Below are 27,908 nucleotides of genomic sequence, written 5' to 3'. Positions count from 1 at the left end.
GGGTTCAGTTGTTTTACAATGGAACAAAGGTTGAAGGAACTCGGTGTTTGCTGCCGATTGTTGATGCAATTATGCAATACACAATTAACAGAATGGGGCCGTGCTTCACAAATGCTTGTCACACTTGTTGACTCATGAATATGCATATTTCTCTCCATGGAAACATGTTGCAAGCTGCAATTTCAATTATCGAGCAAAATTTTATCGCCACATGTATTATTATGTGAGTCTTGCTGCGGAAATAAAAAGCTGGTTTGCGAATTTTCCTTGGTTTTATTTGTATACATCTTACAGACAAAGATTTTCGGAATGTGGACGATTGTTCGATCGATAGAGCTATGTACAAAAAGGGGCGAGCACGAGACAGCTCGGCAAATGCTCCTCAAATTCACGAGAGCGTCGAAGAATGCAAATGCGTGCGTGTCGCGTTCGCACGAAAAATGGCCGTCGGCACTTGGCCGTGCGTGTTAAGAAAAACTAACATTACGTAAAAGCGCGAGTTAGTAAAAACTAATCAACAGTAGTTTGATTGATTGTCCTCCGTTTGAGTGTGAGTGACGACGACGAGGAGAATTTTCCTACCAAATAACCAATAGAAACACTGCGTCGTTTGATCGAGAGGCCGCCGCTGCCGAGAAAGTCCAAAATTCCAACGAAAAAACGGAAATTGGGGGACCGGGGGTGGGGGGAAGGGCTGAGATCACGTCGCGCGACTGCGGCTGGAGAGGAAGCAGCCAGCGTACCCTGTCGAAAAAAATTGCCGCGCAGCCCTGATCGCGTTAAATGCGTTCGCGAGAGGGGCGAAAGGGGGGCGGGCGAGAGGGGAGGCGATCCAGGGTGCGGGAATACTGGCGAATTTCTACTGAACGGGCGGAAGCGGGGGAGGGGGGTAACTCTCATTCAGGGGGTTACTGCGCGGCGTTGGCGGCGAGACGGTGCCTGCTCGGCATCAACAGCGACCTGGGCGCGGCGGCCGGCGGTCACATGGGGTACACCTTGCGGACTAACAGGTACTCGGAGAACTGCTGGCCTTCGACGCCGCCCCCGTTGCTGGCCGCGATCTTGAAGCCCGCGTTCAGCAGCCGCGTGATCGCCTGCATCGAGTTGATCTTGCAGTAGCCGTTCAGCGGGAAGCGGATCACGTGTCGCGCGTCGTGGTTCCACGCTACGCTCGACCGCGCGTCCATCAGCGCCTGCCAAACACACGAGAGCATATCGATTTATTATTTTTCACAACCATGGGAAAAGTTCTGGGGCAAAGGATTAATGTGTTAGGTTTCTAGACAAATTTTAAAGACCGTCTTTGACGAAGTTTCTGAGCACACCAATCGATTCTTGAGGGTTGAGTTAGGTAAAGTGGATATTTTTCCCACCAAAATGTCCAGCGCGACGTGTGAACTTTTTTCCCGCCAAAACAATTTGAATTTGAGAAGTGCGCATACGTCAGAGCTGGTTCGAGCACTTGCAGAGAGACCGCCTGACCGAATGACTTCTTTTTCAGATCCAGCCATAGCTCTGACGCATGCGCACTTCTCGCATTCATTTGTTTTGGCGGGAAAAAATTCGCATGTTGCGCTAGACATTTTGGTCGGAAAAAATGTTCACTGTACCTAATTCGACCCTCAAGAATCGATTGGTGAGCTCAGAAACTTCGTCGAAACGGTCTTTAAACCACCCTGAATGAAAAAAGAGAGAGAAAAGCTCACCTGTGCAGTCTCGGGGAAGGACTCGTCAATGACGGCGCGTTCGCCGGACAGCATGATGCGCTCGCCGAGGTCTGGGCTGACGTGCAGCGCCACGCACTCGTAGGTGGCATTGCTGCCGCTTCCGTCGTGGCCCTCGTCGTCGTCGACGGCGTCGGCGATTCCCCTTCGGCCACCGCCGGTCTCGTGCCGCGCCTGCGCGCGACGCGAAGCCGGACTCAAGCGCTGGGACGACGCCACGCCGACTCCTCCCGAAGACGCGCACTGGCGCTCTCGCTTCATGTCCTCAAGCTGGCGCACCATTTCTGCAACAGAGACAAAGGAACGCCTGTTAAAGCAAATCTTTTGAAACTAGAAAGGGATGAAACTTGAGTTTGACATAATTTTAGATTAATTTTTCCCCTTGAACCATGAACTAGATTCAAATGGAATTTTAGGACCGATTGAACGCACAGAACCACCATACTTATTCGCTTTTTTAATATTGCGATAAACGCGACCAATGGGACAAATTGTTCAATTTTTGCCAATATTGCGAACACTAAATCTCGGGTTCTAAGAGTTAGAATTGCAAAAACGGAACACCGTTCTCCTCGTCTCTACCTCCCCTAGATATTCAAAGGGTTTTGAGGACGATCAACCCTCATCCCCCTTCTATCGTATGCATTGAAGTAGTGATAAAAATCGCGCCGCTTCTCACTTTCAGCAAGTTACTCATTGATTACAACCCTCTTAAATTAATAAAAATCTACACAAAATTCCATTGGTTATCTAGGGGAAGTTGAGACGAGTTGAACGATATGCAGTTTTTGCAATTCTGACTGTTAGAATCCGAGATTTAGCGATGTTAATATTAGCAAAAATCGAAAATTTTATATTTTTGCTGCCTATCTAGGGGAGGACGAGACGAGTCTGACGGTGTGCAGTTTTTGCAATTCTGACCGTTAGAACTTAGAGCACGAGAATTTTTTCTGATTGTAGAAAAAACGTCTAAAACCATGTGAATTGCTCCTAAAATCTATCTAAACGATTTATATTAAGCTAAAAGAAACTACGAATTCTCAATTAACTTCCTAAGAATTTTTCTTGCAGTAGTGATAGACCTATGTTTGTCTCAAATTTCCCCAAAAGGCAGCAGGAGTCGTTAAAAGGTTAGAAAGAGAAATTTGAGGCTGCGTGTGACCTGCTCCGTTGATGGAGCGACCGCCATTTGTTCCGATCCTGTTACATTATTTATTATTATAATGCAAGAGTGGAAAAGCTGGCACGCTCTGTTGGTGCTCACTGCTCGCAGTCTCGTTCGTCATTGGCGGCCGGTAAAGCTCACGCCGGTCGTGCCGCCTGCCGCCGCTTACAATTAGTCAAAAGGCCGTGGGAACTGACAGCTAACATAAGCGGGCGCAGGTCGAGCGTGGCGCGTATGCAACCCGCGGGACGCGCATGTCCAGCGCGGCTGCATAGCCAGCCAGGGGCACAATCACAAGGGCGATCAGGACGACGCTATAAATAAATATACACCTTTTGTCGGGAAAAAGGTTCGCACGTTTTGCTGGACTTTTTTTGGTTTATCTAATTCGACCCTCAAGAATCGATTGGGGTGCTCAGAAACTTCGTCAAAGACGGTCTTTAAAATTAATTTAAAAAAACCTGACTTACGCGAAATTTCAAAGTACTTGGCCTCTTCTAGGAGCAGGTCGAGGTCGTCAAAGTTGTCCTGCAGCAGCAGCCGCGAGTTGCGCATGAAGTTGAGGATGTGGCGGAACATGCCGCCGTCGCGGTCGATGAAGTAGTGCTGCTTCAGGCTGTCCAAAACAATCGGTATGCTGCCGTTGAACAGCTTCGCCAGACGACTCTCCGGGTATCTGCAATGAGACAAATAACAAAACATGAAAATATAAATTTAAAGAATTCGTTGGCCGCCGGCTCGATGGGCCGCCGGCGGGCACGAAGAACGCGAGAGGAATTAGAGGGAGCGTTTTTTTGAAAATGCCTGCCGGCGGGCGGCCGCACCGCGCTCGCAGATCTGATCTCGGCGCGATTGCTGCTCGCCTCCCCCGAGGCCAACAATATAGGAAAGCTCCATTGTTGTCAGCCTGCCTGCCTGCCTGCCTGCCTGCAATCGCTGCTAAATTACATGACTCCACGATTTCGAAATTTGTGATTTTAAACAGCCAGCCAACCAGCCATCCAGACACGAGCTCGTAAAATTTAGATATGCGCGAACTTGAATGCGAGATGCCAAAGGACTGCTTTTATGCATTTCCAAATACTCGCAAGGGGAGCGCAATCATTAATCCGAAAAATATGTTTTTTTTCTCTACAATTTGACGGGGACAATTTTTCAAAGGAATAATTATTTCCATTATTAAATCCACGCCTAAAGAATTTTCAAATTGCCATAATTTCTGAAATTGGATCGATACAGGGCGACAGTTGAAAATAATTTGAATTGTCGGATGCAATTAGCAGATAATCGATAAAAAATTTGTTCTACAATTTTTAATACTCAAAAAGGACCTTTTTTGCTAAAGTGAAAATTCAAATTTTTCCAATTTTCTCCAAAATTTACAGTGTTTGACCACATTTTCTTGGCATATTTCGATTCCTCTCGTCGAGATCTGTCAATCAGCGTTTGAATCCTTTTCTCAAAAATTTACCGTCAATTTTGGCTTCCTCTTATAAAATATAAATATTTGAAATCTACTAAGCAAATTATTTCTGATTTGCAATCGAAGGCAAATATTTAGGAGTTTGTGACAGAGTTTTAATTATTTTCCAAAAAAGTGGCCATTTTAAATTATTTTCCCGTCCCGTTAGATTTGAATCAAATTTTCGAACGGCTTATTATCCTTAAAATATTACAAATTTTATTTTGAAAACATTGCAGTCCGTTTTGTAAAATATAAAACAAACTGAACGATACATACACAGGGTTTCAATGTTCTTGAATTACTAAAAACGCTCTCAGCAGTAAAAAAATGTGAAAGTGTAGAACAGAAAAAAATAACTGCGCCGTAATTATGAAACTTATCGAAAGTTCTACTCTTGTTTCAGAGACAATAAATCACCATTCCCCGGAGCTGAGCAAATTTAATGAACTTCCTTCCGCGCGTGAACCATACTCGTGACTTATTCTCTCCGATTTTACGCACGCGGATGTTGGTCGTGTCTGGTATCCTTCGCGTGTGTTTCCTCACTAGCGTCGATTTGTTTCTCTTTATCTCTCACTCGCGCCCATTCTCTTTTCGCCGCGGCGGCGGCGGCGGCAGCGGCAGCGGCTCATTGGAACGCGAGGCATTTCGAGATGCCGCCGCGGGCGTCGCGTCGATGATGATTGCGCCGCGGCTCGCTCGTTTTCCCATCGCATCTCGCGTCGCATCGCACGGCACGACCGACCCAGGGACGGAGGCCGGCGGCCACCGCCCGCGGCCGGTCGCATGCCACGACCGATCGCGGCCGCTCTCAAGGGAACGCCGATCGCCCCCAGGACGAATTCCAGCTCAGAGTTTTTTTCGCACTATTCGCCCGCCACACGCTCGCGCGGATCCTCGCTGATTCACTCACCCACTCCGAGGGTCCATTTAAAGCAGGTGATCTCGACCTTTGCCAAAGCGATCAGAGGTATCATAAAATCGTAAAACTCCCAGGATATACTTTTTTATCTCGGATCTTTTGGTTTTTTATTCAATCTGATGCTCGAGTTTTGATTCAGGGCAAAGGGTCACTGCGACTGCCTGTCATAATTAGTTTTTTTATTTAGGGTTGGGAATTATGACGGTCGACTTATTTGGACACCGAATAAGCACTTATCTAAATCACCTGGTAGCTTCCAAAGGGTAAAATTGCACATTTTCTGAAAGCTCTTGTCTTGGCCGTTCCAACGGTGTGAAGATCTTTAAATTTGAACCAATACAGAGCCCGGCAGGTGTTGTTAAAAAGGCTACAAATAGGAATTGAATGATGTCAGTCATTCATTGACGCCAGGGTTCGGTTTCTCTGATGTTCTAATGGTCTTATTTGACTATAAAGGCTACCAAAAGCATGTTCCGAGGGTGGAAATCAACTGATCAAGCAATTTAATTTCTTTTTTTATCCACCAAAACTAAAAAAACCGTTTTTCATCATTTGATCACCATGCGCAGTATCCCAAAAATTACTGGTTTCTCGATCCCAAAAATTTACACACACTTGGGGCAAGATAATTGAATTTGACGCTTGTCACGGCTTTCACTATTTGATTTGTAAAAATTGAAGAAAAAGATGACTGTGCTACATTTAAATTTAAAGTTTGGCCAATTTTCTCAACAATTTCCAGCGCTTGGCCAAATTTTCTTGGCAGATTTCGATACCTCTCGTGAAAATATCAAATCTAACAGTATTCCACTTTTCGGGGAAACACATTGATGTGAATAAAGGTTTTCAAGAAGGGAGACAGATCTTATCATTTGAAAAGCATGTTAAAGTAAAGCTTTACAGGAAATTTTGGGGAAAATTTACCAGTTCGCAGTTTAAATTTGAGAGAAAATCGTCACAAAAGTTAGCTAATTAAGCGGCGAACATAAATTGTCTCCTTTCTGTAAAACCACGATTTATTAGGGCAGTGCAAATCTACGTCCGGAGTACGAAACCCGCGAACAAAACATCATGCCTTTCCCAATGCACTGAACTGCGTCAAAAAGTTTGAGTGTGAAGAAACTGACTTAAATGCGTGCGCGAGAATCATACAGAGTCGCGTTCTCAGGGGTGGTATAGCGGCTTGCACCTGCGCCACCAGCCGCCCCCGACCCGCAGCGTTTTCATTCAGGGTCGTAAAACCCTGAAACGACTTGCCACCTGTGCTCAAAGACCACCGCGCAATTCCCCGCTCTTCTGAAGCAGTATAATTGTGGAGCACGAATTTTAAAATGTTTTGTAATTGTCTATAAAATAGTGAAAGTTAATTCGAACGGGCGCATCGCGATGACTACGGTTTATCGTGTTTTCGCTAGCGTTGTTGCCTTTTTCCATCTGTATATTAACTGACCTATGCATTTTATATGAATATTTGACTTAGATTAAAATAAACAAGTAGCTTAATATTTTAAAAATTTAGGGATTCTATCCTTAAAAATCGAAATCAAGAGGAAAATTCATTAAAATTTTTGGAGAACTTGATCAGTCCACATTTTAATGAACCTCTTGTAATGCAAAATATTCTGAATTGTTGGCGTCTTTAATTCCAAACTCGTCTCAAATGACGGCCAACCAATCTGACATTATTTACCAAAGTGAAAAGTGTGCTTTCTTATTTATTGACCTCTCTCAGGTGAAGATCAGGTTGTTTTCCCCAAATCGGGAATGCAGGCATGCTGGACGAGGCCGATCGGATTTCGCCGATTGTCCTGGTGCTTGGAAATACACACAGAGAGACTAGGATCGGGGCCGGCGGCGCGAGCGGCTCTTCCCATGGCGGGCTGGCGCGCGGGCGGGTGGGCGAGTGTGGGAGCGGGCCGCCCCCACTCGGCCGGCCGAAGAGCGAGCGAGCGGTGGCCGGCGGCGTGCTCGGCGCAGGAATGCAGAGTGTCGCCCGCGGCCGGCGGCCCTTCCATTCCCATGCACGAGGCCGTGACCCCGCGCCGCACCGGAGCCGCGCCGCGCCGCCGACCGACTCCAAGCCCTTCGGCCCAGTTGTAATGAGCAGAGAAAACGATTTGCGCGCGCCGATTTCGCCGAGACGCACGAGCGGGCGGTGGGAACAGGCCCGAGGCGACGCGCCCGGTCCCCGGGGGCCCTCGTGACCCACGCCAACCGAGGTCGCCGGGGTCTCCGGGGCATCCGAATTAATGCGCATGCCATGTGAAACGTTTCGGAGATTTTATTTCCATTTTTATCTCGACCTGCCCGCACTCGGAAGTAAAATAACAGTTGTCACCTTTTATCTTTTGATTTTAAAAATAATTAGAATTGATGGACACAATAAGAAATTATAGATCGATAAACACTTTGTTTTAATCATAAACGGACCTTGCTATACAGATAAAATTCAAAATTTTCAAATTTTCTCCAAAATTTAGAACGCTTGACCCTTGACCACATTTTCTTGTCAGATTTCGATTCCACTCATCGAGATCTGTCCAACAGTGTATGAAACCTTTTAGGAAAACTCTTTGTTGAGAAATAAAATAGGGTTTCAAATAAGGAGACAGTCCTCATTCCTCTTCATTTGAAAATTCACTTTTCTAAAAGATTTACAAGCGCTACTTAGAAAAATTTTGGCTTCAACTGAATCCTAAGGGATGAGTTCATGCATTGGCAACGAGCATTTTCCAGGCCATGAACTTCTTTTAAAGTTTGATTTGGTTTACCCAAGGGAGTGAGATAAGATGCGAAATAAAGTCCAAGATTGAGTTTGTCGTGGTGGAAAACGTATGAAAGCGACGCCAAGAACGCTCAGTTCTGACCTAGTAAGTTACATTCCGCCCCAAGGGACAGGGGGTGGGTCTCAACCCCCAACTATTACCTTAAAAAATTAAATATTTCCAATTAAAACTGGGTCATAAAAATTAAAAAAATAACTTCCTGGTAGAATCTGTCATTAAAACAATTTAAATGCAACGTTGGAAAATCTTAATTCTCGTTTTTTTTACCAATGTAATTGTTTTAATTTTTAACCTTTTCCATCTAGCAACTCTATTGGTGTAAAAGGTCATGCTGAAAATGATTAAATTTGAACTCACTTGGTTAGTGTCTCGAGCGACGAGGTGTAAATGGTGCCGCCGACGTCTATGTGCACCGGCGCCGTGTAGCGCGAAGCGGCCGCCACGCACGGGATGCCTGTGATTTTGTGGTTGTAGTTGATGGCGCCGGCACCCGGCGGAGTCGGCGACGAAGAATTCGACATCGTCGGCGACGTCGCTGGCGAGATGCTTGGAGACAATAGCCTGCAACAGGAAATCAACATCAAATTTGGTGAAAAGCAAACACTTGACCTGGTAATTCTCCAATCACGCCCCCATAAAGTTGTGGCTCGGAAAGAAAGGCTGTGGGCCTTGAGCAAATTTTATCGCTCATGTGAAATATAGCTTTTCTTTTTGTAATCGTTCGCGGCTAACCGATATTTTAGTTTGTGAGATCAAATTCATTGAAATATGAGTGTCAAATATTCATATTGATTCATTTTTCGAAATTAACAATTGAATGTCTCAAAAACAAAGCCGAACACTACCTTAAAATTTTCACACGTACCCTGAGACCACTTTTGAGGGGCGTTTCCGATTTTTCAGGTTTTCAAAATCCTAAAACACACCTGAAAATTTTCTAAAATGTCCCTTAATGACCTTTAACCCTGACCGATGCCCCCAAATTCACCAAAAATGTTCCGTAAAACCCGTAAAATTAAATTTCCTTGGGTTAAGACTGATCGATGGTGCAATTTTCGTTCGTATTCGACTGCAATGTGATTGTCAACTGTATAAAGTTGTGTTCGTGCGGTCGGAGTGGCATTTGGAGCGATTTCGCAGATCAAAGGGCAGCCAAGTGAATTTTAATCGAAGCAAATCAAACAAAAGTGGCTTTTTTGTCCGCGGCGAAACAAATGGAATTACCGCAGGTGCTTTTGTTCTATTTTTAATTAGGGATGCCATTTTTCGATTGACAGTGGGGACCAATTTGCGAGCTTTGTTTGTCTGCGTGCCGACGTGCATGTGTGTGTGTGTGTGTGTGCGTTTTAATTAGCGCGCGGCCTTTGATCCATTGTGCAATATCGGCGGCGGCGGCGGCAACGCGCGCGCGGCCCTTTGTCAAACAGCGAACAATAATAACGCACCGACGGACAACAATATAAATTAGCCAAACATGCTCGGCTGCATTTATTTGTAATCAGCCGGCCGGCCGCCGAATCCACTCGGGATTAATTTGCCACACATCATTGTGCCCCCACCCACCCCACCTTTGACCCCGTCGCCGCCACCGCCGCCGCCACCGCGCCGCACATATTTGCATTTGTGCCATTGTTGCCAGGACGCGACCGCCCAAACGCAACCCCGGCAACAATAGTACAACATAAAACGCGGGTGCGGCCAGCCGCAACGCAAATTCCCCGACTCTTTGCACGAATTGAATGCAAATAATCCTTTTAGACGGTCGGCTATTTTCCAATCGTCGTGGGACCATCAAATGAGCACAAATCAAGCAATTTTAACATTTATCTTATGACTTTTTACTCTGTAAAATCAAGTTGTATAAGCCCTTAGTGTTTGAAGCCGCCAACAGATGGCGCCACCATATACTTTCTTAAGAAATTTAATTTTAAGGCATTTTCGCTGCGATTTCAGTCTTGATCCTGCTTCTGTGCATTCTTCACTTAATATGCTTTCTTTTGAGGTTCTAAAAACCAAAATCGGTTCAGCCAATCGCCGTAGAATCTTGAAAAACTATTTTTTGAAATTCAACTCATCTTTTCCAACGTTTCTACGGTGACTGGCTGGACTGATTTTGGTTTTCAGCTCATCAAAAGAAAGCATATTAAGTGAAGAATGCACAGTGGCAGGATTGAAATCGCAGCGGAAGTCAATTTAAATTAACTTTATTACGAAATTATACGGTGGCTCTATCTGTTGGCGGCTTCGTAAACTAAGTGCTTATACAACTGCCGTTTTGGCTAAAAATCTTCGGTTCGAATGAGATTTTTTTACAAATTCTTATATCCTAGTATAATTGGCTATTTGTTTTCCAGTCAGATTATTTTCCTATATAGACAAAATGTCGTTTTCAATGTGAAATTAGCAGAGACACGAAAATTAGATATATTATTAACTTATTTATTAATATTTTAAAACACTATTATTTGTTAAATGCCGATCGGACGCATTTTAGATTTTTTAAAGTGGCAGCTCGTGTAATTAGTGATCAATGAATCTTGATTGACTAAAAATCTTGTTTTATAATAATAAAAAATTACCTAATCATTTTTCTAATTTACGTGTTTCTGCTAATTTCATATTACACAACTGACATTACATCGTTATAAACTCATTAAAATAATAAAAAAACTGACTGGAAAATCGATCTTTCCGCGGTCATTCCAATTCCTAGAAATTTATCGTGTCAAGCGGCTATCTCACTAATCACAGTTAGCAAAATAAATAAAATGTTAAACTATGCATTATCGCGGTGTTATTGGGACCCGGGTTTCAGCATTCGTGCTAGTGCAGTGCGCGCCCTTCCCGGTCCTCGGACAGGGATAAAAAGAGCAAAATAAAAAATTCTCTTCAAAATTGGTGAATAAACATGCGCCAATATAAATAATGATTTTTCCTGTCTCCAGGGATTGTGCTGTACAAACGACGCTTCAAAAACGTCTAACTCAACTAAACCAGGCTGGCTTAAAAAAATACTGTTTGACTAATCAAAAAGTTTTAAAATTCAATTACACTAACAAAACGTAAATCGAGTTTTGCGCAAGTTTGAACAGGGCCTTTTTGCAAGTTTTATCTCATCCCCCGGAGACGTTATTTTCGCTGCTAATTTTCCTGCTCAATATGTATAATAATCGGCGGCGTGGTGCCCCGGCAGAGGTTTCTGTGCATAATTTCGTTCGGAGCACGCATTCCACGACCTTTCCGACTTTCCTCTATTCTCTTCTCACGGATCCCTGAGTGAGTGCTGCGAATATCCGGGCATAACTCACCTCATTTTGATTTGGGCGCTGGGGTACATGCTGTTGCGCCTTTTCGCCTCTTTCTCGTGCACCTCCGGCGACAGGTCTTCACATTTTCCGGCGCTTCTGAAACACAAATCATTGGCAATCAAGAAAAGCATATGGCGATGAAGATGTATGTGTATACACGGCTATAGCTTGATTTGCATTTTATTGCGTGAAATCGGCGGCACGCTCGCACAACACGAACCTGAACACCAATTTCGCATCTCGACAATCCAAAACGAGTTATAAAATTAAATATTAATGGGACACCTCAGCGTCAAAATGGAATCATTATTATTCAGAAGCTATTCTCGGCGGCGAGCAAGAGGTGAGAACTACTTTCCTTTATGTCTATGGAATAATTTACGAGCCTTGGCCTTTGTTATGTTTATCTCCGATACCATATTAGCTTCTATATCGTATCAAATTCCATGCTCAAGGTTTTAAAATAGCATTCGGTCTGCAAAAAAATACTTGATGCGCCTAGAAAATTCGGACCCACATATTAACGAGCCAATTCACTATTTTTACGGTTTAAATCATGATTAAAATCATTCAGCTGGTCAGGGGAGTTAAAGACGAGTCCAACAGTGTGTCATTTTTGCAATTCTTATGGTTAGAATTCGAGATTTGGAGTTGACAATATTTGTAAATTGTCGAAAACTCGTGTTTTTTCTAGTTTTAAAGTGGAATTTCTCGCATATAAAAAAGCTTTCCCACTCTGACATTTTCACACAAAGTTCACGAATGTCATGGAGCACATTTTGAAATTCCTAAATCCTTAGCCCATTTCGAAAATTTTAATTAGCAACCAAAAAGGTCGGAGGACAAAATTGGCATGAACATTTTGCTATAAAATTGTAACTAGGGGGTTGAAAGGGGTGGAGGTTAAGCACCCTTATAACCCTTTAACTGGTATGGGGAGGTCGGGATGAGTCTAACGATGGTTAATTTTTGCAGTTCTAACCGTTAGAACCCGAGATTTGGAGTTGACAAAATATGGAAAATCACGAAAAAGTTGAAAAATTTGGTTATTGTGAGTTTTGAAGCGTATTTCTCGATATCCAAAAGGAATATCAATCTGAAATTTTCGCAAAAGTTCACGCACATCATGTGACAACTTTTGATCGCATTTTCAAAATTTCAAAACTCTGAGCTCTATGCCGAAATTTTTATTAAAAACTTAAATTAGCGGTAATGACCCTAGCACATAAAATTTGGTATTCGTTCGATTGTCTCGGCGAGAGAAATCCAAAGCATACCTTATTTGTTGAATTACACCACGGGGAGATGAGATACTGAGGTTTCAAAGTTTTCAAAAATGTTCCCGTTAAGCCCGTAAAAATGAACATTTGTTTACGACGCAATCTACATTTGTGGTGTGAATTCTCTTGAGTTTGCTTGACCTCATGCCAAATTTATCCTTCAACATTCCAAATTTGCAGAAAAAATAAAATATCGAGAGAATCTCCTGCTTTAGCGTTGAATAGATTAAATTGATTTGAATATCAAATAACCCGGCCTGCAAGCTAATCACATCTTGCAGCTATACACAAAGGGGAAAAAATAAGAACAAAAAACTGCTAACGCGAGTGTACAGTACCTGCCAGTTTGCACTTTTCGCCGTGTTTGCATTAGCCAAGCAATAACAAAGCTCTAATTACCAGCCCCTTCGTTATTCTTTGCCTGTTTTGCCGCCGCCGCGGCAGCGGCACACTCTCTGCAAAAATTCTCCCCGGGCTTGCAGACAGCGCGCAGTGTTTTTGCCTGTTTAAAGAGTGCTGGCGAGGGAGGGTGGGGGTTGGGGGTGAGTGCTGCTGTTGATCGACGCGAGAGAGCTTTAATTGAATATCTGATCAGGCGGAGGCAAACTCAATTACACTTTGAGCCGCCGCCGTGCTTAATGAGGCCGTTAATATTTAGATGAGCAGCGCGGCGCGCGCGGGCAGAAAAAAGGGCCGCGCGCACCGGCCGCGTCCCTCGAATCTGCTCTGCAAGCTTTTCCTTCTTTTCTTGCCGTGTTCTTCTTCCCAACAGGCCCCGGCGCTAATTTGATTAATTAATGGGTTTCGCTTTCTTTGTTTTCGCTGCCGAGGCACACAGATGAAAGGCAAATATTATTTCGGCAGGAAAAGCAAAACAGCGCGCCCTCTCGCGTTCACTACTAGCTCTCTCGCACGTCGCCCTCACAATGTTCTCCAAGCCGAAAGGTATTCTCTGCTATTGGCAGCTTTCCACTCCTGGACCGAACATACGCCCGGCACAAAAGTCAACTGTTAATTCTTTCCGAAAAGAAAAAAACCCAGCAAAAGCGTCGACGTCAGAATTGGAAAGTTTAGCGTCAGTTTTTGCCGCGGAACAAATTTATCCGATTCGCACAGGTCAAATCGTGATTATTTTTAGACTTATAAGCTCATGATGAACCTGCAGAACAATTTACAACAATTACAAGTGAGTAAATTGCATTCAATGACATCATCACTCACCAAAATTTCAGATTGGGAATGATGCAGCAGGTTGAAATAAATTTATTTTTGTGCTCAGCAGTAATTGAGTGCCGAATATCCTGTTCAAAATAGAAAAACAAATGGAGTCGTACCTTTTAAATAAAAATAAATTTGAAAATTGCTTTCTGTTTGATCACCTTAATCAGAATTTAAATTTAAACAGTTAATGATAAAGCTTTTAGAAACCAGTGAAGCTAATAAATAAACTTTCAACCGAAACCTGCTCTGCCCAAAAGCATTATATCTAAAATCCCGATTGGCTAATTGCTGGTTTTGAGACAGAGAGCAGAAAATTTCACCTTCTTTCTGTCTTTATCTCCTCACGCACGGTAGCAAAAGTAAATTTGAAAGGAGGAGTTAGCGAAGTCTCGGCAGCTGCCGCTCAAGCTGCTCGTTCGCTCGGTGAGTCGGTGCCGCCGAGTAATTTTTCGCGGACGAGAGCGTGTCGGGTCGGCGAATTAAGTTTTATTAAATTGGCTCAGCTGCCGCGCTTCATTGAGAAACTGCGGCGCGCGGCGGCAAACACCTGCCTCCGTGAAAAAACGAGCCACCGTTCTCCGCGCTGTAGCTAAGATCTCCGCAAGAGAGAAAAAACGGACACGCGGGGCTCGTGCCCGTCAGCTGGCCCAAAAGCCGTAGAAGAATGCGTGTAATTGCCACACGCGAGGCTAAAAGAGGATTGTCGAGAGTTGAGCACCTAAAAAAATGCTGCTTGGAAAAGGCAGATGCGCACGAGGTATTCATTAGCGTGTTTGTTTTTTGAATGAACTTCTGCTTCCTCTCATTGTCAGTGCCGGAAAAGAAGAAGTTCATTAACAAAATTGTTTATCTATTGACTTTTAGAGTTTTGGATCGTGCTAAACGATTCCGGAGGGTCGATTGAAGTTAAGGAGCTCAGTGACTTTGTCGAAAATCCGACGCGACAAGCGAAAAATCAGTGGGATCGTGAAAAACGTTACATTGGTGGGTTTAGATTTGAACTTAGCCACAAGAACGCCGGCGACCAATCACAGAAGGGAGCGCTAGCTAAAGATCGAGATAGCAGCGCCACAGCGACAGTCAGCACAAGGAAATAGGCAGATCAGCCAACAGCTAGACTTGTCGCTTGATTTTCTTTCGCTGACTGTTTCTGTGGCGCTGCTGTCTCGATCTTTGACCAGCACTAAACGTCCAAACAAAGAACCGGTCACCTCTCTGATTGGTCACCGGCGTTCTTGTGGCACTTTTTGCCAGGTTTGAACAAAGTCTACTGAAAATAACAGTTTTTGCCGTTTTTGCAGATTTTCGGGATGTCGTGTTGAATTTTCAACTGAGTAATTCGCCTACTTGACCAAATTCGACTCTCAGGAATCGATTAGCACTGTAAAAAAAATGAAAAAAAATAACAAGAGCAGTATTCGACTCTTCTTTTATAAGTATACATTTATGAGGGTTTTAATCAGGATTGGCGGCTAAAAGCGAATTCTAAATCACTGGCTGTTGAAAACGATTGGCTATGAGCACATTTTCAAAAGAATTCTGCGAAAGGCGCGGCCAGAAAAATAAATTTGTGAAGCGAAAACGAAAACCGACCGTTCAAGTCTCCTGTTGTGATTCAACTCCCACCTTTTACTCTCAAGCGTGCGGTTTCTGCTGACTTCCTCTAATCATGTACCTTTTGCTCCTTTCCGACGCTTCTGATGCTGCTTGTCTTCACTTTGATATCGGCGGCCAATTCGGTGGCTGGTTGTTGAGGGAGCGAGCGTGCAAGCAGCAATAAATCTCCCGCGCCGCGCGGCTCGTGCGCCAGCCAGTACTTTTCATTATATAATAAACAGGCAATCCGCGGTATTGTAAAGCGCAACCTGTTTTTTGCCGACTCGCCCTCCTCCCACTCTCTCGGTTGATTGGTCTGCAAATAATCTTGAAACGTCTCCAAATATCTTCCAAAAATGATTACGCAACTCGAGTTACCGTGTGAAATGTTTCATCTCCAATTTCCTCTAATGATAGTTTTGCCCGCGTTCACCAGGATAGCATATACATATATGTAGACTGGCGAACATTGAGTTCGCGAAATTGTGTATCTCGACTAGTCTTGCTGGTCGAGAATTGAGATCAAACGAGCTCTTTGCGTCTGTACGAGCGGAGTACGCGGCTGATTTGCTTTTTCGGCGCCTGCAGGCGATTCGAGTAACTTTTCTAAATTATTCAGCCGGTCGGCCGGGCGGGCAGGGCCGATCGAGGAGCAGCTGGGGGCCGCCGGGGGCCGTTTCTCCGCCGCGTCCGCCTCCGAAGGCCTCTGGCGCACCAGCCAGCGAGCGCTATTTTAATTATGAAGCTGCTGGTAATGCAGAGAGAGAGAGAGAGAGAGAGAGAGAGAGAGAGAGGCAGGCAAGGGTTGCTTCCCGCCCGCGGGCGAATATTCAACTTGGCAAGCAAAGATACACTCGCTCACTCGCGCTCGCTGCTCGGCTCCGCTCCCGGGCCCAACCAGTCAACCGATCCTGCTCGTGGAAAATAATCGCTCGCCAGGTCGATTTCAAAAGAAAAACACCCAGCAGCAGCCTTCAGCGGCACTACTCCGCTTCATCAGCGGAAACACGACGCTCACATGTGCTCCAGCGACCCTATTTTCGGTTGAAGATTCGCAAACGCAATTAATTATTCTGTGCATTACCGTTTCACTTGCAAATTAGGCTTCGGTGTGTCGCAGAATGGAACCAGACCGTTGGCTCGCGTTTTTAAGGCAGTGTCAAGGTGTTTGAGCATTTCTGGGATAGCAAAAGGTGGTTAGTAAGTGACTGGAAATGCTCAAACAGCTCAATGGGCTGGTAGGAGGCGCCACTAGCTGGTTTTCACACTTTTCCAGCGGTTTTAGGGACAAAAAATTTCTGGCTTTTAAATCAAAGATCTGAGCGCCCAAGCTCCTCTGCGGCCATTGGGTCTCATTTTATCTGCTCCTTGGTGACGGAATGTGCAGAGATGAGGTTAAAATAATGTCGGGACGTGTATACACCTGGCTGGGGATGAGGCTTTCCTTGCGAATTATTTTCCACGACCGCGCGGGCAGGATGGCGAGATATGGAGAGACAGAGAGAGCTGGGAGGTAGTGCGGAGGAGAGCGGAGGACGCCGGCTGGGCTGGTTGCCCGCGGGCGCAATCTGCTCATTTTCTTTGGCTGCAGCCGCGGGCGCAACCGCAGCATCCTCATCATCAAAGTTTAAAAAAAGAAGCGAGAGAGAGAGAGAGAGAAGCAGCAGAGTCGAGAAGAATAAAACGCCGGCGGCCCGAAACACAACCGCCGGAGAAAAATACAAAACACACGCTCGCACTCTCTTTCGGCTCCTTTTCCACCAGCGTAAATATGTATTTTCGATCCCGCGTCCCCGAAATTGCACCACGGGATTGAAAACACAAGAACAGGTGTGTGAATGCTCGGAGCGAACCTTTTGACTCCGTTTTGGCGGGAAATCCTCTTCAAGAGCTCCACGTCCCCTTGAGCCTCAAAATAGAGCTTTTACAACTAAAAAACATCCCAATTCTATGAAATACAGGTTAATTTGAATGCTAAACAAAGGCTCGCACTTTGGACAGACGGATGAAGGGATGGACGGACAGGTGGTCTAAAGTGTCGTCAGCGTGTCGTGGTGTGGTGTCTTGGTGGCGGTCGAGTGGGGCGACGAGCCCCGCGGCACTTCAAGGTGCGACCGAGTCAAGCTCTACGTGGGCTCAGGGCTCGTCGCCGCTGCCGCCGCCGCCGCGGTGATGAATTCCCCTTTGGGCCTTTGTTTTCCGAAGGCGTGTGCTCCTTTCGAGAGGGTGGAGTGCACCCAGCCAGCCAGCCAGCTCTTAATTCCCATGCACGCCGAGCGGCAGAGAGAGAGAGAATTCGCTCGTTGGCCCGAGGCGTCTCGCTCGCTCGCTCGCTTTGGACATTTGTTTGAGCTGCGTCGCGCCCTCGGCTCCATCCATCCATTCCGTTCTCACCGACTGATATCGCTGCCAGAAAAACGGCTCGCAAAGAAAATTATCCGAAAAAAGCTGCGAAAATAAAAACCTACCCCGGCCTCGTTAACAGCTCGTTTCGACGCTTGTGCATTCAGCCGTGGGTGCTGAACGCGAGAGCATTTACGCCTCGGTCCGAAAATCATCTCATGCCTGGCAAGCCGGCAATTTGACACCGGCAACGACCACTTTAGGATAATTGCGAATCGTGACCTGGCCGGTGCCCCAGGAGGAGACGACGGCCTGGATGCAAATTAGTCCATTTGTTTTCAAAACTCTATCTGCCAAGGGAATGGATATAAAATATGTTGTGAATTTGTTTTGGTTTCAAATTAAATTTTGTCAGAGATTGATGTAGTAATCGATGACGCATCGAACAAGACTCTTTAGGAAGGGTAAAAAATCGTTCATGGAAAAATTTGTCGCCGAATCAGTGGATGTATACGAGAACTTCAGAGCTTATTGTTTCATATTACTGAACTGACAGATATTAAATCTTGTTTCTTTTCGATGGGGGATGTATGGGGCATAGTTCCTCTCCTTATCAGCAATATTAATTGTTTTTGTTATGAAAAAATTACATATTCGCATAAAACACGTAAAATTGCCCAGCCGTAAAACACGATCCATCTCATCATCAATCATAGAGAAATCTGAGGTCAGCTGGGTGTCACCTACCGGCGACGTGACCGCGGTGACCCCGTCGTGTCGGGTGTCGGTAGATTGGGTGCGTGGGCCAGGAGAGCGCGGACGTGGGGGTCCCGACGCTTTTTCGGCACCTCGGGCGCGATGAATAATAATTTGCCGGGCTAATGAGAGCGAACGATCGGTCGGTCGGCCGGTCTGGGGGGCGTGCGGGCGGGCGGGCCGCGATCGATTCGACCGACGGAGGTGTGCGGACGGCGGCGTGGCCCGAGGCGCGGGCGGGCGGCTCGCTCTGACCATATGAGGCCGGCTGGATTGCCCGCTCGCTCTGCAGGCCGCTCGGTCGGTCGGTCGGTCGCCCCTCGAGGTCACCAACTGGCTGTGTGTGTGTGTCTCCATTGTCGTTGGTGGCCGCGGGCGCTCGGCGAGGAGTGGCTCGTGGTGGTATTTTTTATTCTGCCGCCGAGCGAAGCGAGCGAGCGAGCGAGTGAGCGAGAGAGACCGACCGAACCGACCGACGGACGGGCTGGATGGCCCGCGGCTATGCGACATTCTTGCCGCTCGGACCAGTGTGTGGGCCTTAATAGAGGCCTCCGAGCTACGTGCACAAGGCCTCCAACCTCCCCCTCCTCCTCATCCTGCGGCGGATTCAGCAAGCGCAAGACGGGGACCAGTTTTGAAAAAAAATATCGCGCAATCTGAAATTTCGCGACCCTCGTTGGGGCTTGATTTGGAAAAATTTTCCCCCGGGACCTTCTCGGGAGGTCAGGTCCACTGTGAAATTGTCATTTCTACCGGGAGATATTTTTACCTTGAAATTTAAATTCAATTCGTGGCTGCCAGATGGTTATTATTATTAGTCACCAAACGCATGACACACTAGGCATTTTAAAAGCGACAAAATTGGGGGAACCCACTGTCAGGATGATTGTGTAGATCATTTTTGAAGACTGCGGCTCATTTTATTTTTACTTTAAATTTTGTTTGCTTGCGTCACTTATACAGAAAATTCCTCTCGAGGGCGTATTGAAAAAATCTGCAGAGGCTTTTTGCCGGAGGCGTCTGTGGTTTGGCCCCGAGAAAAAGAAACTCGATTTGAAAGACGCGCCCCGCCCGCCTGAGCAAGCGAAACGAGCCGTCTCGAAGCGACAAAACAGGATGAGAAAATAATCACCCTGATCAAACATTGAGCCGGCGTTTGAAAAATTCAATCCTGAGACATGACTAAAAACGTGAAGCGGGTTGATTGTGAATTATGGCTTGGAAAGGGACGTGCGTGGACGTTGCGGGCTCTAAAGTTGGAGCAAACCGTGTGGGCAGAGCGGTGATTAACCAACAACAATAAGAGCCAAATTCGAGAGAGAAGAGAAAGAGAGGAAAAATGCACAAAGGCTCACTAAGGTCGTTTGGCTTCAAATTTTACTGCAGACGCGCCAGAGAGCAAAAGCATCAGAGTGTGTGTGTGTGAAATATTATTATTGTTGTTGTTGCCAGCGAGCGAGCGAGCGGAGCGAACAGCGGGATGGCCCCCGGCGCCTCTCTCTGGTACATCAGTTGCGGCGGCACACTCCACTCGAAATGGATGAGCTGCACTCACTCGCGGGGCGACCAAGATCGCTTTTTGATTGGCCTCCACTTGAAAATGCATTTTTTATCTGTTGAACTGGCCTTAATGTCGCAATTTGTTTTGCTAGAAAATTAAAATATCTTCATGCAGAGCGCTGGGGGACATTTCGATGGCATTGGAATTGCGAATTTGACGCAATAGCCAACAAATCGTTTAAAGACCGTCTATGACGACGTTTCTGAGCACACCAATCGATACTTGAGGGTCAAATTAGGTAAAGTGGACATTTTTTCCGACCAAAAAGTCGAGCGTGACGTGCATAGCACAAGTAGAACTTTTCCAGCCAAAACAATATGAATGTGAGAACTGTGCATGCGTCAGAGCTGGTTTGAGCACTTGCAGAGAGACCGCCTTGTACGAATGACTTTGTTAGATCCAGCCAGCTCTGACGCATGTGCAATTCTCGCATTCATATTGTTTTGGCGGGAAAAAAGTTCGCACGTCACGCTACACTTTTTGGTCGGAAAAATATCGATTTTTGCCTAATTCGACCCTCAAGAATCGATTGGTGTGCTCAGAAGCTTCGTCAACGACGGTATTTAACGGCTTATTTTTCTCCTGCACTTTTTAATTTATGACCTTTTTTCACCGGCGGCTGGCGGCTGCCCACGTGACCCAAAATTTGCAGGCTGGCGCGGCGCAGCGTGGACCTCTATTATAAAATATCCACGCGCAGAGCGCCGGGGGGACATTTCGATGGCATTGAAATTGCGAATTTGACGCAATCGTCCAATTGAATGCCACATACATAGAATCAAGCCGTAGAGCACAGACACGGCACTTTGATGTTGCCTCTCGTGAAAAAGGGAAATAATTGCGCCTCTCAAAATCGAGCAATTAGAGCGGAGAGCGTTTTGTTTCCTCTGCCTCGCATTATTTCTCTGTGTTCCGGCGCGCGCTGCTTTGTTTCCACAGCAAGAGCATAATAAAGAGCGCGTTTCAATTTGCCCGGCTACTTGATCAAAAATTTGGCCGCCGGCCGAGAGTTGGCCGGCCCTTTTGGCCGAGCGCTGCAAACACAACACACACACACACACACGCACTCGCCGGGCGCTGTTTGCCCAGTCGTGCCAAACAATGCGCGCGCGAATCGCGAAACAAGGGCTCGCGTTTTCGGCTTGTTTGCCCGGCCGGCCGCATTGTGGGCTGCGCACCTCAAGGGGCCGCTGCTACAACCTGGCCGGCCGCAATTCCGTGTTTTGCCAAGAAAGAAACAAAAGGCGGATTCATGCCTATTTCAGCAGCTACTCGCTCAATTATGCACAACTGCGCCGCGTACACACCCGCCGCCGCTGCCGACAACGCTTTTTAAGTTTTGCTTTGACCGCCAGCGAATGTAAACAAAAGCTTTCAAAATTGAAAATTGCCTCCCATTGGTTCTGGAGAAAAAGAGTTTTAAGATTAATGAAAATTCATTATTTAAAAATAATTTGTCTTGTTCTGGCTTACAATTAGCAAGCAGAATTTTTGTGCTCACAAGTAGAGGGTGTTCCAAGTATAAAAACATTGAGAACAAGGGGCTCGAGCTGTGTTTTTAGAAAAGCAGTCGAATAATTTTAAGACAAAAATTATATTAAAATAGTAGAATGCCCTTTTTTAAATTTCTAGCTCCTGATAATCCAGGAAGATTTAGAGATCTCAAATCCAAGGTAAGTATACCTTTTAATACCATTAAGAATTAGGATAAAGGTAAAATTTCCCAGGTTGCTGTTTAAATTTTTGCGAAAATCGGCTAATCAAGCGGCGAGCACTGTCTCCCTTCTGTATGACCACGATTTAACTCACAATTTAGGGTATTTTTCATCAAAATTCGCAGACCATTGTATAGATCGCGGCGAGAGGGATCGAAATCAATTGAAAAAAATCGACAAATTTGGAAATATCTAAAATTTTACTGTTGTTCTCAGTCCTGCGATTTCATGACTGCACATTATACAATTTCACAAACAATATACTCATTGAACTACTTTAATTAACTTTACTACACACTGTGAAATAATAAAATAATTAACGATGACGCTGTGGTCCCATTAAAATTCTGCCTTTCAGCCTCGCACATTGTGTCGTACACGCTGCGACGAGTCAAGAGTCAAGCGCGTTTTCATTTTGAACAGATAGTAAAGCACCCTTGGGCCTGTAAAATCCAAAACAAGCCTTTTTGTTGTTCATAATCGCGCAGTGGAAATCAAAAGTGCGTATGCGGTGACATGGTTTCGGGCAAAAAGGGAAAAGAATTGGCCGTCGGGCTGTCAGGCCGGATCAAGTGCGTGCGCGGCCGCCGTTTTCGGGAAAGGCCACTTTTTCCTCTGCTGCGCGCGGAAAGGGTTGAGAGAGCAGAGCAGAGCAGAGCAGGGAATGCGTTTGGCGCGTCGTTGCGCCGCGAGCGCCGCGTCCGCCTTTTTAATCACAACACGCGCACAACGACGCGATTCAGCGCGTTTTGTTTTCCGCGCGGCTCGCCTTTTCAAAAGCAGAAAGCAAAATTGCCCGGCGGAAAAGGCATCCGCGCGCTCACCTGCCCTCGCCAGCGAAAATATATGCGAATTGCACTCACAAACACACACACTCGAGCCAACGAGCGACGTGACCGCCAGCGAAATTAGGCACAGTCCTTTCTTCCCTAATCAAGCAGCCGAGTGGAAAAGAGAACGCGCGTTGTGCTTTCTCCACCCACGCAAAAAGCCCTCTCAATTTGAATTTGGTGTGACACGCGCGGCAGTAAAAACATTTTCACGAGATTGTTTTAGACACGATCTTGACGAAAATGGTCACATCAGGGCCTTGCCTGAGCACGCTGATGGCTTTCAAAAGGTCAAATTGAACATTTTCTGAAAGATCCCAACTTGGCCGTCGCAACGGTGTGCAAATCTTACAATTTGAGGCATCACAGAGCCCGTCATGCGTCGTTAAAGTGGCCACTAAATTGTAATTTAAAGAAATCGAACGCTCGAGGCTACCCTGACGCCAGAGTTCGATTTATTATCTGTTCTGATGGTATTTTCTGACCTCAGGGGTGACCTAAAGCATGTTCCGAGGGTAAAATCAACCGATCATGTAATTTTGATTTTCTTATTGTTCACCCAAACTAAAAAACAATATTTTTTTCAACATTTGACCCTTAATTTCTCAAAAACTACAAGTTTCACCATCTAGAAAATTTCTGAACACATGTTACATTACAATTTAAGGCAAAAATTCATCCCTGCTTGGAAAAAAATATAAAATACTCCTTTTGAGAAAGTGGAAATTAAAAATAAAGTCAAAAATTACTCAAATTTAAGAAAAAAATTAAACTGTTTAACAGGGCATGTTGTGGCACAAAGTTCTCGGGGTATATTTCATCCCGATTTTTTCGGAGAAACACCCTATTACTCTTATTCTGCAGGAATTTCGTTACTAAAACTCCAAATATTTGGGCGTTCTAGCTAGAGAGGTGTTTCGAGGCTTTTTTCAAAACTGCCTCCTGCGCCGCTTGCGAGGGGTGCGTGTGTTCTGTTGGCTGACTTGATTGCAGGGGCAGGCGCGCGTGAAATTGGCCGAAAATTAAAAACACGGCTTGGCTGACTGCGTTTTAATCTGGCCGGAGAGCAGGAGAAAACAAACTGCTGAGAGAGCAAATACTCGCCGCGGCGGCCCAGCCAGCAGCCTCTCAAATTACATTTTTGAGCAAACACGCGCGCCACTCACTGCGTCAGTTCGTTTCGCGACCGACCTCTTATTTCGTCTTATTCTTGTAAAAAAATAAAAAACTGCACAATTCCGGCTAGATTTGGTTGATTAACCTTTTTGGGCGATGCATCACAAGATTTTTCCATTGACGCCAAAAAGTTAGATGGAACAATGCCCTCGGGCGAGAGGCTGGTACTAATAACCACCCCTCTCGGAGTATAAATTTTTTTCGGATGAAAAGCAAAAGCAGTTTTTGTGCCTCCCGTCAAAGTATATTTTTTATAAATAATACGGCCTGTGACAAAAGCTTGGGGCTAAAGCGTGAAGGACGGACGGCTTCCTGCCGAAGGAATGCACCCCTCGGCGGTGTGGCTGCCTTCCCGACCGGGCCGTTGCACCCCCGGGGCGTCGGTCCTCCGCTTCCTCCACCTGCGTGGCCGGCGGGCGAGCAGCCAACAAACAACGCTTTTAGGTCCCACCTCGCCGCGGGACAAAATTTTTGTCTCGGGAGAGAACAAAAAAGTCGTAAACTCGGACAAACTTGAAACGGAACAGATCGAAAGCAAACAATTGAGGTGTCAAAAAATGGGCAGGTGCTAGTTAGGTGCTCGGCGGCAAAGTGGTCATTATGTGTACGCGTGCATGGAAGCACTAATTCAGAGTCGTGCGCGCGAGAGGATTGTAATTTTTTCCTCTGAACGGCAGCTCCTCGCCGAAATCGCTGCTTCTCTCGCGCGCGCACGAGAATCAGCAGCCTGCCACGACTGACCCACCGATTTGAAACTATAAAAAATAATAACGAGCCGACAGACGCGTGCCAACTGCCAACGCACCGCCTTAGATTGAGATGAATTAGCAGCCAAAATATTTGGATTTGATTTGCTGATGTTAATTTGATAAATATCAAATTTACTTATTTTGGAGTGAAAACCTTAAATGATTTTAACCAAATATTGTTATTTAAAAAAAATACACACAGGGTGCTGGAAGGGATGACAAATTTATAAGTTTGATAAATTTCTGATTATTTACACGATTGCTGGAAATGATTTTAAAACTCTTTTCATAATTTCAGATAACAGTTTGCTTAATTAGTGTTGTGCCAACTATCTAATTATTGATTACTCTGAACGCTTCCAAAGGATCAAATTGCACTTATTCTGAAAGCCTTCGACTTGGCCGTTCGAACAGTTTTCATATCTTGCAAATCGAATAACCAATACAGAGTCCGTCAGGCGTCGCTTAAGTGGCTACGCATCAAAATATGATAATATCGATCGCTCGAGGGCTACCCTGACGCCAGGGTAATATTTATTACCTGTTCTAATGGTTTTTTCTGACCTGAGGGGTAATCCAAAAAATGTTCCGAGGGTAAAAAATCTACCGATCGTGTAATTTTGAATTTTTAAAAATTCACCTGAACCAAAAAAATGCCCTTTTTTACAAACTTTGACCCTTGTTTTCTAGAAAGCTCTGAAAAATATTATCTTGAAATTGTCCAGGCACGTTATAAACATTTAGGGCAACATTATATTCATTAATAAACATGAATAGTTTATTCCAAAATTAATTAGTACAAAATTTAAAAAAATTTATTTAAATCTAAAAATGGTAGGCTGTCTCAATGAGCATCTTTTGGTTCTATATCAGGTTTTAGTGAACGCCCAGAGGGTCATTCCTCGCCATTTCGTTTAATTAAATTTTTCCGACAAACCTAATTATATTTCTATACCACATAAACATGCAAAAAAATCTAGATGGTGATAAAAAAAATTAAAACCTCCACCATCCGCTATTGCTCACAATCAGCATACTTATGCTACTTCGTGATAGCAATTGATTATTATTACCGATTCCCACGCGTTTAGAGGTAGAAATAATAAAATTGAAAATTCCAACGTTCGCTTTTCAGCGAATTCCGAGGATTTGATGCCGAGAGGGCGTTCGCAATACATATTTTCCATTGCAGAGCGAGTATAGCGAGCGGGGCGTCGTCGGCGGCGGCGCTGATTCGGGGCCGCGGGCGCTGCTCTCGGAGCGAATATGCAGCCTCTTTTCTCTCTCTCTGGCTCCATTGTAATTTTCTTCTTTTAATATTGTGTGCTCGCTCGCCCGCCCGCCCGCCCGCCTGCTCGCTCGCTCGCTCGCTCGTTCGCCCCGCGGCCGTTTTTGCTCTCTATCAAATTTATCGGCGGGCCGAACGCGGGCTGACGGGCCCCGGGGGCGGCCCCGGGGCTCCTCCGACTTCATCCAGCTCAGCACACCAGGTATTTTCCAAATTGCGCCGCCGCCGGCGCATTATTTCCATGCTGATTGGATTTCTTCTTGCTCGCTCGCTCTCTCTATTTATTTTCCATATTCTCTCTCTCTCTCTCTCTCTCTCTCTCTCGCACTGTGTGCCGCTCTCAGTGTGCCTGCTGGAAACAAAGCAAACTCGCTCTCGCCATCCGAAGCGGAGCCGCGGGCTAAATTTTTGTGTTTCCAGCGAGCGCACCTCACTCTCAATATCCATATCGACTGCCTGCCCACGCGGAAAACAATCCAAATTAATCGACAAATTGGCCAAAATCGATCTCCATTTATTTTAGAATTCTATATCACCAAAACGAGAAAAAGGCATTCAATAGAGATTATTTTTTATTTATTTATTTAAATAAATATGAATAATAGGGTTGTCTGACCCTGGCTCTTATTACGCAAGAGATCGCTTTCCTGGAGACAAAAATCATGCCGAATAAATGCTTCAACAGCTTCAGACCGGTCATGAAGAGCTGAAGGAAGTAAAATAAACGTAAAATTGACTCTAGATTTGACATTTTTGGGGGTGAAGAACAAAGGGAACGACACCAATGACAACCAAAACTAGATTTCAACCTCCCTCCAAGACTCAAATCTGTTCAAAAGGGCTACCAAATCTGATCGAAAAATCCGTGAAACCAATGTACGAATTTTTTGGGGGAAAACGCGTTTTTCAAAATTCATATTGGATTTTCTCAAATATACGGGAAAACTTCAGCACCATTTTTTTAATTTGTTTTTTCTTCTTAAATGAGGCACCTTTTGGCAACCTAAAAAAATCGAAATTATTGTTCCCTTCGATACGCAGGAATTTTTCTTAATGTAGATCATTTAAGACACCTGTAATTTCAGAAAAAATAAACTTTTTTAAAATAAGCCCCTGCAAAGTAGGGATTTTTTAATACTGTCCTAAAATTTTAGGGTTGTTCCTTTGATTTGTTTCATGGTTTTTTTTTAAATTTAATATCTCTGCATGGTGGTTCATGTTTTTATTTTCAAATAGCGTCACCACAGCTTGAAGAAAAGAGATCTTGCAGCGTCATGTCGAAAAATAAATTAATATTTAAGGTTGTCATCCTTGCAGGAATTTCGAGGGGACAAAATATTTCTTTTCATAGAATTATTTTCGATTTTAAAAAAACCATTTTCTTCAGAAAAAGGAATGCTGCGTACAAAGCAACTCAATCTAACCAACTGTCGAAAAATACCTGGCCAGTTTCCGCATTCTGACCCGGCAGATCGCAAACAAACGAGTATTTGAGAGCGGCGGAGGAGAGAGCAGTTGAACCATCCATCCACCCACAAGTCACCCACCCTCGCCGCCTCTAAATACACGTCGTCAGCGTATCAACAGGTTTTTTCCCTTCCAACCCGCTGCCCCTTTTCATCAACAAACAAACAAACATCAAACACATCACGCGAGGAGAATGGACGGACGCAATTGAAAAATTCCTCACAGAAGAACACTTTAGCAAGCAAATTTACTTGAATTTGTGCAACAACACTTAATAAATTAAGATGAATTGCGATTTAAATAAAATTCTCATCCGAATAACCACGAATGATGCAACAATTTTAAATTTAAAACAAATATATCAAATAAATAAATTGCAAACAATGTCGACTTACCGTTTGTGGTAGGGCGACTCCAGCTTAACGGGCTCAATTTTGACTGTTTGCGTTGAAGAGTGCGAAGATCAGCTTGGCTGGGTGCACGTGGGATGCTGCGTATGGACCGCGACACGTGCTGACGCCGCTGCGAGCACGCTCCTTCTGCCGCTCAGGCGGCG

The 27,908-nt window shown here is 45.1% G+C and overlaps 1 protein-coding gene across 2 annotated transcripts; it reads right to left on the bottom strand.

Annotated features, from left to right (window-relative positions):
• Nucleotides 1-253: 253 nt before the first annotated feature.
• On the bottom strand, nt 254-27,908 carry twz (BTB/POZ domain-containing protein twz). Of its 2 annotated transcripts, none has more exons than XM_065484898.1 (6): nt 27,748-27,908; nt 11,371-11,466; nt 8,420-8,623; nt 3,360-3,565; nt 1,707-2,008; nt 254-1,193 (listed from the first exon to the last, which is right to left on the bottom strand). In XM_065484898.1, exons 2-6 carry the CDS (start codon nt 11,397-11,399, stop codon nt 981-983), a joined length of 954 nt encoding a protein of 317 aa, XP_065340970.1. In that variant the 5' UTR covers nt 11,400-11,466; nt 27,748-27,908; the 3' UTR covers nt 254-980. The 2 variants fall into 2 exon arrangements, with proteins under 2 accessions (XP_065340970.1, XP_065340971.1); XM_065484899.1 differs by having other exon boundaries at nt 11,371-11,463.

Source organism: Cloeon dipterum, chromosome 3, assembly GCF_949628265.1.
Source record: "Cloeon dipterum chromosome 3, ieCloDipt1.1, whole genome shotgun sequence".
NCBI classification, from domain to species: domain Eukaryota; kingdom Metazoa; phylum Arthropoda; class Insecta; order Ephemeroptera; family Baetidae; genus Cloeon; species Cloeon dipterum.
The sequence above is the reverse complement of the archived record's forward strand: the minus strand, read 5'-3'. Positions and strand labels throughout refer to the sequence as shown.